This window comes from Pyrus communis, chromosome 15, assembly GCF_963583255.1.
Source record: "Pyrus communis chromosome 15, drPyrComm1.1, whole genome shotgun sequence".
NCBI classification, from domain to species: domain Eukaryota; kingdom Viridiplantae; phylum Streptophyta; class Magnoliopsida; order Rosales; family Rosaceae; genus Pyrus; species Pyrus communis.
In genome coordinates, this window is record NC_084817.1 from 15,946,282 (window position 1) to 15,960,969 (window position 14,688).

Here is a 14,688-nt window from a genome sequence, read left to right on the forward strand (position 1 = left end):
GCCATGGGGGAACAAGCATTATCCAATGAGAAAAGTGTTACAATTCGTGTTGTTTGTTCTTTTAGATACTAAAAGCTCTTAAGAGAAAATTTGGTAGAAAATATTTTTAGTGCTTTTTACATAAGCACATTCTATGCGCTTTTTTGGGAATTACTTCTAGAAAGTCTATGAATTTGGTTTGGTTTTGGCTAAAGTCAGATCGATTTTGTTTGGTTTGGAGAATAGAGGAGAAGATAAAAAGATTGCAAGAGAAGCAAAGGTGAAGACAAAAAAAAGAGGAAGAGGTGAAGAGAGAAGGTGGTGAACGGAGGGAGGAGGATGAGATAGAGTAAGTAGGCAACTCAAAGTGAAGGACAAATTTGCATCCACCTTACGGGTGTGCTTCTTGTTCACTCATGTGTGAATAACGTACTTTAATTGTATAAATTTCAAAATTCAGGCTTATCTGCTTAAATCATTAATTAATAGGAACTTGGTAAGTTATCTTTATGCATAGAACAAATTGATAAGTATAGTAACAATTTACATTCTTATGATGAAGTATCATTAGTTTGACACATATGGATGATAATCATCAAAGTGATTGATATTCTACTAAGACATTCCTTAAATGATGAATAAGAAATAGAGAAACTCTTACATTGACATTGGTACGATTATCAGAGTTAATTGGACAACAAAGTGCAAACAGTGCAACTATGGTTGAATGTAATATTGGCACAAAATAAAAATAATGTTAGAATAGTGTTATTTACACATTATTTTTATTTCTCACACTCTTTCTCAATTTGATCCTTAGATTAAATAACTTTAAAAAAAATCAATGTCTATAAATTAACAAGGGTATATAAAAATAAAAACGATTATGTAAATAATCCTGTCCAAAACAAAATAAATGAAACAATATCTAAACCGACAGTCACAGCTCGGTGCCCAACATTAGATTGCTGGTAAAAGAAGCAAGCAACCTCCAATCAGACAGACAATCAGACAAACATTTCTCGAGTTCTTTTCATTAATTTTTTTTTTCAACTACTACGAGTACGAACAACCTCTAAAATATCTTTGCCATCCCGTTTTAACTTTTAATGGAGTTACTGTAGAGAGAGAAAGTAGAGCGAGGGAGAGAGAATATAATGAGCAAAACAACGAGAGGTCCGAAAGAGGACAAGGCGGGACCTTTCTTCTTGGCCACTCTGTTGCTTTGGTTCGTCTCGGTCCTGTTCGAAATACTCTTCCACCGGCGATCGGAGCTGCTCGCCATTGTTGCCGGCTACTTCTTTTACCAATTGGCCAACTGGGTTGTTTGCAGTTTCGTCTCTCGTGACCCTTTCTTTGTCAACACCTCCGTTTCTCTCCTCCACTCCTCCATAACTTCCGCTTCAGGTCTCTCTCTCTCTCTAACTTTTGCGTTTTGAAAATGTCTGATGGGCTATAGAGTATGCTCCGTAGTTTAACAAAAGATGGAATCTTTGTACTGAAATTAACATTTGAACTTTGTTAACTCAAAACCCAGTTCATCACTAGCAGGTTAGCAGGTTGTAACTTGGTATCAAGGTTGCCTATGTGCCTAGATTTTTGTCGTCTTATGATTGAGGCTGGTTTGGAAGCCATTGTTTCTTTGATTAGATTGGATATGATGGGGTCTCTGAGCACAGAGAGACTTCGCTACAACCCGAGATGCCACCATGGCCTTCTGGTTCCCCGGACCAATGGCATTGTATCACTGGCCCAAAGGCTATGGTGGCAGCACGGAGAGACTTCACTACAACCCTGAAATGCCACCATGGCTTTCTGGTCCCCCGGACCAATGGCATTGTGTCATTGGTCCGAAGGCCATGGTGGCAACCCAGGGTGTAGAGAAACTATTCCCTGTAATATTTGTAAAAGTAGAATTTTATAGTATGAGTACTTAACTGCAATGTTATAGATTTTTGGGCAACGGACGAAATAGGTGCCTGCATATAGGATAAAGATAAGAACTTGCAATAGCTAAATTGAAGAACATTTTGAGTTGAAGTTTCAAAATCAAGGTACTTAGCTTTCGACATTTGTATGATCAATTAAATTTTCAAGTCCCCTACAATACATTTCCAAACGAGTTTTTTAACTTCTTTTTGTAACTAGCGTGAGTGTATCTTTCTTCATTCCTATTATATTGGATGGTAAGTTAAGTGTGTTTATTTTTGCAGTGGTATTCATTTTGGTTAATCAGTGTTTAAGAAATGGTTCGGTTGGAATGTTTGAGCACTCGAAGTTGGTTGGATGTACTTGGCCATGGGCATACCCAGCTTTGTGCTTCTCATGCGGTTACTTTGCATATGATCAGTGGGATATGCTGCATTATGGGTTATATAGTGGTTGGATCCCTTCCATCTTGATGCATCATCTGGTTCTCCTCATTTACCTTACTCTTGCTTTGTATTAGAATGTCACCATCAATTCTGACTCTCATTTGTGAGGTACGTTGAACTATCTTCTTAATGTTGGAGAGTTGACTTTTGTACTTAGTTTAGTTACCTTTTTTTTTTAGTCCTTATAATCAGATTGTAATTAGGTTATTTGATGTTTATTTCTTTCCTTGTAAATCACTCTTGTACATTATATATTTTCCTCATTGGTGAGAAGAATGATATTGGAAAATTAAGCCCCAAAGATAAGCTCTAATTAGCATGGTATCAGAGCAGAGATCCTAGGATTTTTGCTCTGCTCGTTCCCTCAAGCAAACTCAGCCTTCCCATGAAGAACCTACCACCACTTCACAGTGGAAACAATTTATCCTAACCGATCCTACCCCTATACTAAACACTACTACCCTAACTGACCCTACCATGAATCCTCCTGTTTTGAGTTCTTTCGACATGCCTCCGGAGTCCTCAGGTAACTATGGTTATGCTTTTAATATGAATAATTGTGATACTCAGTCCGATTGGATTATTGACTCCGGTGCCACATATCATATGACCTATAACCCCACTGATTTATCTTGTGATACTGTTCCACTTCGACGAAATATTACTAATGCTAATGGTGTCACCTCACCGGTAACTGGTGCTGGCACTGTACGCCTCACGCCTACCCTCTCTTTGCTGCATACACTACTTGTACCTTCACTAAAGCATAAATTAATGTCTCCTAGCCAAGCTCCTAAGCAATTGAATTGTTGTGTACTATTGTATCTAAAGTTTTGTCTTATTCAAGATATTCTCACGAATTAGATAATTGGTCGTGGTACTAAGAGGGGGGATCTCTATTTTGTGGACGATGTCAGTACAGGAAGGGTCAATCTCGCCCAAAGAGCCGTTGATCACAAACGGCGTCAGATATGGTTATGGCATCATCGTTTGGGTCATCCGTCTTTCAGTTATTTACAGCATATGTTTCCGAATTTATTTGTTGGTTGTTCGGTTTCAGACTTTAAATGTGACACTTGCGTACTTGCCAAGAGTCACCGTGTCTCTTATTCGTTGAATTATAATAAAAGTGATATTCCTTTTGGTCTTGTTCATTCAGATGTTTGGGGACCATCTCCGATTACTACTTCATCTGGTATTAGGTGGTTTGTAACGTTCATAGATGATTGCACATGGATGACATGGTTATACCTTCTTAAGCATAAAAGTGATGTGTTGCTGGCATTTAAGACATTCCACACCATGATTTAGCCACAGTTTTCTACTAAAATTTGGATTTTGCATTCTGATAATGGTGGTGAATATGTTAATAATGATTTTACACATTATTTAATTAATCACGGAATCTGCCACAAGACTACTTGTCCTCAGCCTCCTCAACAGAATGGGGTGGCTGAGCGCTAAAATTGCCATCTATTAGAAACAGCTCGATTGCTATTGATTGGGACGGATGTTCCCCGCTCATCTTGGGATGTTTCTCTTTAGACTGCCACTTACCTTATCAATCGTATGTTATCCAAAGTATTGAATTTTCTGACACCTTTGCAAGTTCTTGCTACATTCGTGCCTCTACCGTCTATTTTGGTGCTCGCACTGCGAGTTTTTGGATGTGTTGCCTTTGTTCATCTACATAAAAATCAACGGACAAAACTTGACCCATGTGCTCTCTGGTGTGTTTTCATGGGGTATGGATTACATCAGAAAGGGTACCATGCTACCACCCTTCTTCATGTCGGATGTATACTACCATGGATGTTACTTTTTTTGAGTCTGAGATGTATTACTCTTCGGCTTCTTCTAACCCTCATCTTCAGGGGGAGACACTGACAAGCAGGTTTGGACCATGGCTGCTGCTACCACTGATCTTTCATTGCCACTGTTAGCCGAGCCCGCATTGGCTGCATTGCCAGCCTAGCCAATAGAAGTAGCATCGCTGCCCACAGAACTAGCGGCAGACACTGCAGTGCCGTGCTCACCCACGGCAACAGTGTTGCCACTTACCGATCTTGAGACTTCTATTGATACCACTCCCCCTCGTCTCAAAATATAGTACCACCAGATGACCATATTCCAGAGAATATTCCTGAGGTAAGATCTACTATCCTTATTGAAGTATCCGATGTTCCGAATTATCAGTTACCTTTCAGGCACAACCAGGGAAAGCCACCCAATCGATATTCATCAGAAACAACGAAAGGCTCTAAATATCCCATTGCCAACTATGTGTCATCACATAAATTATCAGAACCCGACAAAGCTTTTGTACAACAAATATCCAATGATAGCACACCAAGTTCATTGAAGGAGGCACTATCTGATGATCGATGAACCAAGGCAATGGAGGAAGAAATGGATGCACTTCAGAAAAATCAAACATGGGATTTAGTTCTGCTACTCCAAGGAAAAAAGAGAGTGGGATATCGATGGGTGTACACCATCAAGTACAAAGCTGATGGGTCGATTGAACGATACAAAGCATGATTGGTGGCCAAAGGATACACTCAGATGTATGGTGTTCATTATACAGAAACATTTGCTCCGGTAGCAAAGATTAATACGGTAAGAGTGTTACTTTCATTGGCGGCTAACTTGGATTGGCCATTACAGCAATTTGATGTGAAAAATGCTTTCTTACATGGTAATGTTAAAGAATAAGTGTATATGGATATTCCACCTGGTTATGCATTGGTTTCACAACCCAGACTGGTGTGTAAGTTGAATAAAGCATTGTATAGATTGAAACAATCACCTCGGGCATGGTTTGGTAGGTTATGAACAACTATGAGGAAGTATGGGTTTAGGTAGAGCAATTTCGATCATACACTTTTCTTGAAATGTTGAATGGGTAAATTGATGACACTTATTATTTATGTGGATGATATAATTGTTACAGGTGATGATAAAGAGGAAATCTCAAGGCTGAAAGATTACTTAGCAACTGAGTTCGAGATGAAAGATCTTGGTGGATTGAAATATTTCTTGGGTATAGAAGTAGCTTGATCTAAACAGGGTATATTTCTATCTCAAAGAAAATATGTTCTTGACTTGTTAGTTGAAACCGAAATGCTTGATTGTAAACCAGCTGACACCCCTATAGTCCAAAATCACCATCTTGCCATGCACCTTGATCAAGTTCCCATTAACAGAGATCATTATCAAAGGTTAGTTGGGAGGTTAATTTATTTATCTCACACCAGGCTTGATATTGCATACGCAATAAGTGTTGTTAGTCAATTTATGCATTCTCCGAGTGAGGCACATATGGGTGCAGTTGAGCGCATCCTACGATACCTGAAGTCCTCACCAGGTAGAGGTATCATGTTTTCCAAGAATGATCATTGCCGAATAGAGGGTTACACTGATGCAGATTGGGCAGGCAACATTACCGATCGTCGGTCCACATCTGGTTACTTTACATTTATGGGAGGAAACTTAGTGACTTGGCAGAGTAAGAAACAGAAATGGTTGTTTTATCAAGTGCAGAGGCGGAATACAAGGGTATGGCAAAAGGAGTATGTGAACTATTATGGCTTCAGAGGTTACTTGGTGAACTTGGGTATCCTTCGAATTCAGCCTCAGATTTATTTTGTGATAATAAAGCAGCTATCGATATCTCACACAACCCAATTCAACATGATCGCACAAAACACGTGGAAGTTGACAGACACTTCATTAAGGAGAAGTTGGATGGGAATATTATTCAATTCCCGTTTGTAAAGTCAGGATCAATTAGCGGATATCTTAACTAAAGCTATTGCAAGTCAAGCGTTCTACAACTCTCTTATCAAGTTGGGTATGAACGACATTTATGCACCAACTTGAGGGGGAGTGTTGGTGAGTTGACTTTTGTAATTAGTTTAGTTACCTTTTTTTTGAGTCCTTATAATCAGATTGTAATTAGGTTATTTGATGTTTATTTCTTTCCTTGTAAATCACTCTGATATCAGAAAATTAAGCCCCAAAGATAAGCTCTAATTAGCACTTAAAAGCTTTCTTTTCCTTAGGCTTTCCGTTTCTTCTTCAGATAATATTTCTTAGTGTAAAGAAAATTCATCCAAAGTGTAAACTGCTCGGTTGAACTGTGAGCCAATTGGACCCAAAGACGATTTGAATCCATCGTTGTGTCCTCATGCGAAAGTACTGTTATGTTGTGATTATTTCGTAACATATTGCATAATGGTAGGAGATAACGAAAATGTCAGCAACCTCTTTCTTTTTTTTGTCTCCTGATTTTGTTTGAACGAGGGATGGAAAGTCTCGTTTAATTTATTTCTCATTGAGGTGCTCAGGTTTACTGGGTTTCTAAGTTATTTTCCCTTGTAAAAGAATTGTCTTGATTATTCCTTCACTAAGATTTATCTAGTTAAAGTAACTACAACCTCGAAATGAAATATTTCGATGTTGAAATAATAATATGTAAAACATGGTAACTTCAAATAAATGCTAAGAATTTAAAATCTTAAGAGGGATTTAGACTCATAATGTGAATTCTACACAACATGAAATTGGTTATGATATTTCTGTTTCTTTCAACAGCTGCATTCTATCTTTCTGCAGGTGAGGAAAGCACGGCGGATGGCTGGCATTCGTGACGCTAGAAGCAAACTTGTAAAGGCAGAGTGGGTTCTTAATTGGGTAACCTTCACTTTCGCAAGGACGGCAGCTCACCTTCTCATTACAGCCAAGCTCTTCTGCGATGCTCCAAAATTCGGAAAAGGGTATAGAGCTGCCGCTTGCGCTGTTTGGGATGTTCGGAATGAACTTTCTGAATGCTTCTCTTGGCATTGACCTCTTCCATGCCTTCAAGAGAGAGGAATTCTCAGCATGCTAATGCTCATCATGAATGACAAGGCCGAAACAAAGAGTTGCAAATAATTTTGGTTTCTGTTGTTTAATTTATTTGATTTTGCACATGAAATCATCGTCGTTTCTTTGAGAAAATAAACAATGTAAATTATGTGATTATACGAAAAATATGGTTTGTTTCCATCTAAGTTTTATTTTTTTTATTATTATTTTTTATGTTTTGGTATCAAATCATTTAGTTTATTTGGGTCCTAAGAGATGAAAAAAAAAAAAAAATCAGGACAAATTGAAAAGAGGTCCTACCGGGAGTCGAACCCAGGTCGCTGGATTCAAAGTCCAGAGTGCTAACCACTACACCATAGAACCCAATTTGCTTGATCATTACACCAGATGAAATAAAAGGGTAAGCTAACCCAATTAAATATGAATCCTTTAGGGCCAATGCTGTGTCGTTTGGCGCTGCTAGAGATGGATGAGAATTCTCTCCGGATCCTCTTTGTGAGGATCAGACATTATACCCGTTTATCGTACATTGTACAGCTCATTTTTGTTAGGTACTATTTGTTTTTAATTTTAAATTAAAATTTTCATAACGATTTTTAGAAGCAATGGATAGGATGTGAGGATCCGGATGGGATCCACATCAGCTAGAAGTGTGGTTCAATTAACAAATGTTGATCATGCTACGCTTAACATTTGAACACAAAATTTAAAGAGGAAAACTAATGAAAATGACTTGAAAATTTTGAGTTTTAAGGATAGGGACAAAATAAAGGGTAAAATGAATGGTACCAAGATTGATTTTTTAGTGTAAAAATGTGATTTTTCGTTAAGATAAGCAGTACCGGGAGCTTTTTAGTAATTTAAAATTCAAATGGATTCACGATAGGTATCATTTATTCGACAAGTGTTCACCCAGGGGCGGTGGCGCAGTTGGCTAGCGCGTAGGTCTCATAGCATCTGAGTGATCCTGAGGTCGAGAGTTCGAGCCTCTCTCGCCCCAAAAGCTTTTCATTTTTTTTACTCTCTTTTTAGGGTAAAATCTCTCTTTGCACCACTGTTTACCATCCTGGAGGAGTTTCCATTTTTCTAGCTGTGTGGCCGTTGAGTCGCGACATTCCATGACCATAACAACTCGACTCGGTTCCTTAGTTTGCTCATCTTTACATAATCTCACAAGAACGCATCTGATATGCCCCAAAAAGGATAAAATTATAAGAGCTGAGAATCTCTTGCAAATAAACTGAAGCACTAACTTCCCTGCTGTAATACAAACCCCACAAACCAATTATGTTCTTGTTTTCTCTACTAAAGAATTAACCTCGCCTAAATTTCTAGTCGTATCCCACTCTTGGTTCGGGAGAAGAACTTCGCAAACCCATTTCGATTCTTCTCAGAGCTGACATGAGTCGACAACACAGTGGATGAGGTTGATGCAGACGAAGATGGTGGGGAGTTGTCCTCATTTCTATTTGTTGAAGGACCACAACTCTCATCGGCTGGTTTTGATACAGAATCTCGTTTAGGTGAAAATGTCACATTGGAATGCAACTTCCACTGTTCATCAGCCTGAGGAATCTGCGGCGCAACACCAGTGAACCCTGGGAGGCTTTCGGAGTCTATCAGGAAATCTTCTAGTGTCGCTAGAGATTTGAGTTGATTTCCTAGCGATGCTATTGTCTTCTGGCACTCAGCAAGCTTTCCAGCTGCTACAGCTAGGTCTTCCTGGAAAATTAGTCACCACAACATTAAATTACGGCATATTCATTTGTTTTAACTAGGTAAATGGCTTGAATAATCGAATACCAAAAGACGTAATGTAGATGGGTAAGTCCTTGATCACCAACCTGCTTTCTCTTCAATTCACTGTTCGAGCAAGCAGTTTTCTGAAGCTTGAATTCTTCGTTTTTTCTTGATAGCTCCTCCTCTAAATCCTGACATCTGATGGCAATTTCTGTTGACAAAGCCTTCTCCCTTTGAACCTCTGCTTCCAAAGAATCAACCTTAGCAGACATGGTCCGCGCCTCTGCTTCCATGCTAATGAGCTGAGACTCAATAGTCTGCCTTGATTCATTTGCAATACTTAGCTCCTTTTGTAACTCCTCCAACTTCATTTCTGCTTCTTTAAGCTGAAACTCTGCTGCCGCATAACATTCTTGACTTTTGGCTAAAGCGGTTTTTATTTTAGCTTTCTCTACTTCCAAATTTTCTCTCTCGACTTCCTTCTTTTCTAACATGTCTTCTAATTCGGCTGCCCGATGACTCATAGCTTCAATTTCAGCATTCTCTACCTCTAACTTTTCTTTCTCTACTTCAAGCTTTTCTAACTTGTCCTCAAGTTCGGCCATCCGATGACTCATGGCTTCAAGTTCAGCTCTCAAGGCACGTTCTTCATTATTGGTTTGATTAACTATGGCTTCGGATTCCAGATAACTAGCTTCATTCTCAGTCTGTGGCAACGAAGCAAGTCGTTCCATCTCTAGGAAATCGTCCATGAGATCAACATCAATGGAAGGGGCAGGCAAATTTCTGCTTACAGCCTTTTCATTCTTGAATTGATCAAGCTCAGCAACCAGGGCCGAAGCCCAACAGTCAGAGAAAGTCAGGTCACGCTTGTTTGCCTCTGAGCCATTCATCTTTTGAGAATCTATCTCCATCATGTTTAGCCGCTCTCCACTGTCCGATTGACTATCCATGCAAGACTCCACGTACATTGAAGAAGCAGCACTGGACTTGTGATCAATGACAGTAGGTATTTTACTACCCAAAGCTTTTAGCCTCCGGCACTCGGATTCAAGCCTTGCAACCTTTTTTATACTCTCTAAATGTTGCTTACTGGCCGTTTCAGCTGCTTGAGTACTTAAGTCCCTTTCAATTGTCATGATTTCCAACTCCTCTGCTTGAGTCAGTAGCTCATGCTTTAGGGCCGAGTTTTCTTTTTCTAAAGATTGCAGCTTATGAGAAAGATGAGGATCGACAAAAGCAGAAGCTTCAGATCTATTCACTTCTGCTTTTCTCTGTAGCTCAATAATCCGACTTTCAAGCTTCAACTTGGTGGACTCCCAGTCACGGGTTTTCTTCAGCACAGCTTCCTGTATGGTTTGTTCCTGCTCCTCTCTCGCTTGTCTAAGCTGTCTAACGCATTCCTTGAGGGCCCCATCTAGATGGCTTACACGATCTTCCAAAGCCGAGTTTTGTTGAACTGTAACTTCAAGTTCTGACTTAAAAACCGCAGCCTCATTTTCAGCCTTTTCCCAGCCTATAATAACATAAAAAACAGAATGGTTTAAGATAGAAAAACATGACAATTATATAAAATCCTTGGAAAACAAAACTATAGATCATGGTTGAGATTTGATAAACGTATTGTTCTCTTCTATTTGGAAAGATTATCCATTGCCGTTAGGAATTTCACAAATCTTTAAAATTCATCGCCATCATTATGTAGATAAAATATCTGTGTAAAGAGAAATTAGCAGAATTACCATGTTATATGACTATTACCTGCGACAGCTTCTTCAGCAACTTTGGCATGCTGCTTCACCAAGTCTTCTTTGGCGCTAACATTCACAAGAGCAGCTGATAATCTCTCCGTTAGACTCTTCAGACTATAATTAACATGGTCAGCACTGGATGCTGCTTTTGATGTGACTTCAGGTGATTGAGCATCATGATTCGGAGATGCCTTTTGTGCATCCTGCTAGAATGATATCATAAGATATTCGACCATAGTTAAACATGCATAAAATCATAGTTCGGATTGCACAAACAACAAAAAGCACCTAATTGAGAGCGTTGTAAATGCACCAAAAGGCTTATTGTAAGAACAGGAAAGGAAATATTGCCGGTCTCTTAGAGTGATATGAAACAGTCTGAAAACTTAAGGGCTTATTTTTAGCTATGTTCCTGGAACTCCATTTTGATCTCACTTTGCCCCCGGTAACTCAAAAGTCACCACTTTACTCCCTGAAACTCAAAATTCGTTCCACTTTGACTTGTGGACTCTCTCTCTTAACAGATCTTAAGGCAATGTGGAGCAAATTTTGAGTTTTATAGAGACAACTTTCAAGTTTCAAGGGAAAAAATGGAATCAAAATCAAGTTCCAGGAGGCAAAGTGAAGAGAACCTTGAGTTTCAGGGAGTAGAGTGGCGACTTTTGAGTTACAAGGAGCAAAGTGAGATTAAATTCAAGTTCTAAGGGGCGGAGCTAATAATAAGCCATCCTATAATTGGCTAAATCAAAGTGGCTGCTATTAGTTTGTATACATGTGGTCACACTAGAAGCTACCATTTATCTTCCTTTGGAGCCTGCAAGGTGTCCTGTAATACTAGTAATTATTCAGTTTTTAGCCACCATAGGAGGGGTCAGTGTAGGTAATAAATCCAAAAGTAGGACCCATAAATTATAAACTACACCCTCTATTCTCCAACATGATGCCTCAAACCTAGTCAACTAGACCAAAACTTCGATTTTTTAATTCCCCCTACTTGAGATAACAATTTCAAAAATTTTCTACCACATTTCACAACTACCACAGCCCTGTGTACTCAACCAAGCCTGTTTGGGTTACAAATTTAAAAGTTCATCAGCCAAACTTCGTTTTCTAAGCGGTTGTTAACAAAATGAAACTTCAAGAGTACCAAAATTTTAAACGTTATAAAACTCAGTTGGCATCAAGTATCTGCCACTCAAGGCAATGAAGACAACAAACAAGCAAGAGGGAGGAAACATATAGGTCATAAGCCTTTCTACGACACCAACTAGCTAGATATGATAATGGTATCTCAAACAGGAAATGCAACCTAATTGTTTGGTTACACGGGCAGGCAGAAAGTCCTTGTGCAGGGCTACAAAGAATACGAAACACAAATTCCAAATCAGAACAGCCTAATCTATCTAATGGTTGTTTAGAACACTCGGTCATTGAAGGCAATTGATTAGCATAGGTGCATATTACTATGTTTTGGATATATGTTTCAGAAATGAGAAAAATATGTAGGATAGTAAACTAAAGCAATCAGTGTGCGGATAAGCAATGGTAGTTACGGTACATTATTTGTCTCCTCACATCATTAAGAGTCTATCCAGACAACAAAGAAATGGACAGAAAACTTCCACTGTAAATGCAATCTTCAACTTCTGAAGGACATAAAAATTCATCAATAAAGCAAGGCTTTAAAGGGGTAGGGAGCAAAGCCGTTTATGTAAAATTGAGGACAATATACGTTAGTTACTTAGTTAAATGCCAAAAGAACAATGTGTACAAGCTTTGCAGAAGTAAAGTTGAACTCAAATATTGTGGTAATCAGGGTTCAGCTACCCACCTGTTCATCGGAGTACCTCTCCGAGTTCGAAGATACTGAACCTGAACTATCAGTTTCTCCAGAGCTCTTCTCCAAAGGCTTCTTCTTCCACAACCACTTGCGCTCCATCTATTGTTACTGTTCAATTCTCAACTCCTCAACTAGCACTTCACAATGTGTTCATCTGTCCAATTACAAGTTTACAGACGTGTCATTGAAAAACCACCACGAATCCTCTTCAAAGTTGCAGAAAACAAAACAAGAAAGCAAAAAATAGATAGCCGACACCCAAATCTTTGTCAATTTTTGCTGCACAACTCAACTCCAACCAATACAGCCAAGCCTTTCAAAATCAGAAAGCAATATTCTTTCCACCAAATCCAAAGCATTTGAGTAAAAAAGAATGACTTCGCTTATCGCATTCTCTCAGCTTTGCTTCAAATCCACTCCAAAAACCATCTAACCCAAACAAAATATTATCACTTTATATAAGAATGAAAACAAAATGGATCTCTGCAAACTCGCTCGCTCTGAAGACTCAACGATTTGCAACTCCAGCAGCATCACATCCAACTCAATCAATTGCTTTTGAAATAGTGAAAATATCATGAAATTGTGCAATCACTGAAGACCCAATTGCTGAAATCGCAAAAGAAGAACAGCCCAATTCATGAAATCACGAAAGAAGAACAACCCAGTTCTTGAAATTACAAACCAGAACAACCCAGTTCTTGAAATTACAAACCAGAACAACCCAATTGATAAATTTATGAAGTTTTGCAGAAAATCCAGTTTCAGAAGCCAAATTACGGATGAATGGAACAGTGCTTGCACCAGAAAAAGCAGCAAAAAAATTGAAAAAACAAAAGTGGCCAACACAGAAGCTCCAATTGAAGAGCAACCCAAAAACTCGAATTCAAATAATAATCAAGATTTTAATGGACTGAAGTTCAACTAAGAAAGATTAAAAGGAAGAAGACCCAGATCAAAATACCTTTGACTGGAGACCACAGCAACCTCAAGAGTTAGTTGGAAGCCAGCCAGCCAACAAGCCAGTAATAAAGTAAATGTAAAGATTCAAACTTCAAAACTTGAGACTGAAGATTTTACAGGCCAGCAATTAAAAATGATAGAGAGCAATAAATAAACAAGAAAGGCTGCAAAAATCTCTGTAGAATGTCAGATGAACAACCAAAAGCAGAAGCATGGATAATGTGGATTGGGTTGGGTTTGCATTTCTTGTTTTCTACTTTACCTTTTTGGGTACTCTCATTAGTATTATTATATTAGTAAACAAGAGAAGAGCATGTGCTTCTTTGTGGATATCAAGCTCTGAGAAGGTTGAGAGAGAAGAGAGGGGGAATTGGATCCCCTCCAGAAACCTCAAAATTCCACTTTTTGTTTTTCTACAGCTTTTTCCTTTTTTTATTCAAATTTCAAAAAGAGTTACTCTTATTGTAAGTGAGAGGTATGTTCGATTCTCGTAAAAAACAAATTTAAATAGTATTATTACTAATTTATTGTGTGGTTTAGTCGACCTTCTCTCCCTTAATGTAGATAATTTCGTTTCTTAAAAAAAATATCAAAAGGGCAATTTTGTGTACCATTTTTCTTTTGGACTTTGAAATGGAGCTGAGCCCTTATTCCCGCCTATAATGGCGATTCATTACTTGTAATTTTGTAGCAAATGTAGCTCACTAGCAAGTTTTATTTTTCCAGACTCGGTTTAACTAAATTAGCTAAAGCAGCGTATTTCGTGTTCGGCACATGGATACGGTTAATTTAGTATAGTAATTCTATTATTTGACAAATTTTTGTTTTTTAGTTTTCTAAATTATTGTTTCAATGGCAATTAAACTGTTTTTTGTTTATGCAATAATTTATGTTGCAGAGAAGGTGGTCCTAATTCTCATAAAGAGGATCCTCATTCGTTTTTCAAAACTCTTTTATATTGTTTTGTATTGGTCGGTGGGCCACGGGCACAGTGAAGGAATCTTTAGCATGAAACCGGGCCCTACATCTTCTCCCATTTCATGATCCAATGGTGGAGAAAAAAACTTTGGGGGAATTTTCTCTTTTTGGGAAATGATTTTTTTTCTTTCTTATCAAAATTCACGGGTGCTTGTTACTTCGATTGTGTTTGGTACACTAAAAGGAATTCATG

General features: G+C 38.5%; 1 protein-coding gene, 2 non-coding genes and 1 pseudogene across 4 annotated transcripts; 2 read left to right on the top strand and 2 right to left on the bottom strand.

Moving 5' to 3' along the window:
* The first annotated feature begins 1,136 nt into the window (after window positions 1–1,136).
* Window positions 1,137–7,245, top strand: LOC137717096 (uncharacterized; annotated as a pseudogene).
* A 269-nt stretch (window positions 7,246–7,514) lies between these two features.
* Window positions 7,515–7,586, bottom strand: TRNAQ-UUG (transfer RNA glutamine (anticodon UUG)). The gene has a single exon. It is a non-coding gene; the product is annotated as a tRNA-Gln (tRNA).
* Window positions 7,587–8,138: 552 nt separating this feature from the next.
* TRNAM-CAU (transfer RNA methionine (anticodon CAU)) lies at window positions 8,139–8,223 on the top strand. Its single transcript is given in 2 exon segments — window positions 8,139–8,176; window positions 8,188–8,223. It is a non-coding gene; the product is annotated as a tRNA-Met (tRNA).
* A 144-nt stretch (window positions 8,224–8,367) lies between these two features.
* On the bottom strand, window positions 8,368–13,916 carry LOC137718129 (filament-like plant protein). 2 transcript variants are annotated; one of them, XM_068457634.1, is made up of 5 exons: window positions 13,780–13,916; window positions 12,546–12,708; window positions 10,725–10,917; window positions 9,068–10,479; window positions 8,368–8,945 (listed from the first exon to the last, which is right to left on the bottom strand). In XM_068457634.1, the coding sequence occupies exons 2-5, from the start codon at window positions 12,651–12,653 to the stop codon at window positions 8,547–8,549; spliced, it is 2,112 nt and encodes a 703-aa protein (XP_068313735.1). In that variant the 5' UTR covers window positions 12,654–12,708; window positions 13,780–13,916; the 3' UTR covers window positions 8,368–8,546. The 2 variants fall into 2 exon arrangements, with proteins under 2 accessions (XP_068313735.1, XP_068313734.1); XM_068457633.1 differs by having other exon boundaries at window positions 13,519–13,907.
* Window positions 13,917–14,688: the final 772 nt, after the last annotated feature.

Coding starts and splice junctions, on each gene's coding strand:
- LOC137718129 (XM_068457634.1), bottom strand. CDS start 12,653: ATGGAGCGCAAGTGGTTGTGGAAGAAGAAGCCTTTGGAGAAGAGCTCT. Junction 10,918..12,545: donor AGAGGTACTCCGATGAACAG/GTGGGTAGCTGA, acceptor TCATTCTAGCAG/GATGCACAAAAGGCATCTCC. Junction 8,946..9,067: donor GTGAATTGAAGAGAAAGCAG/GTTGGTGATCAA, acceptor CTAATTTTCCAG/GAAGACCTAGCTGTAGCAGC.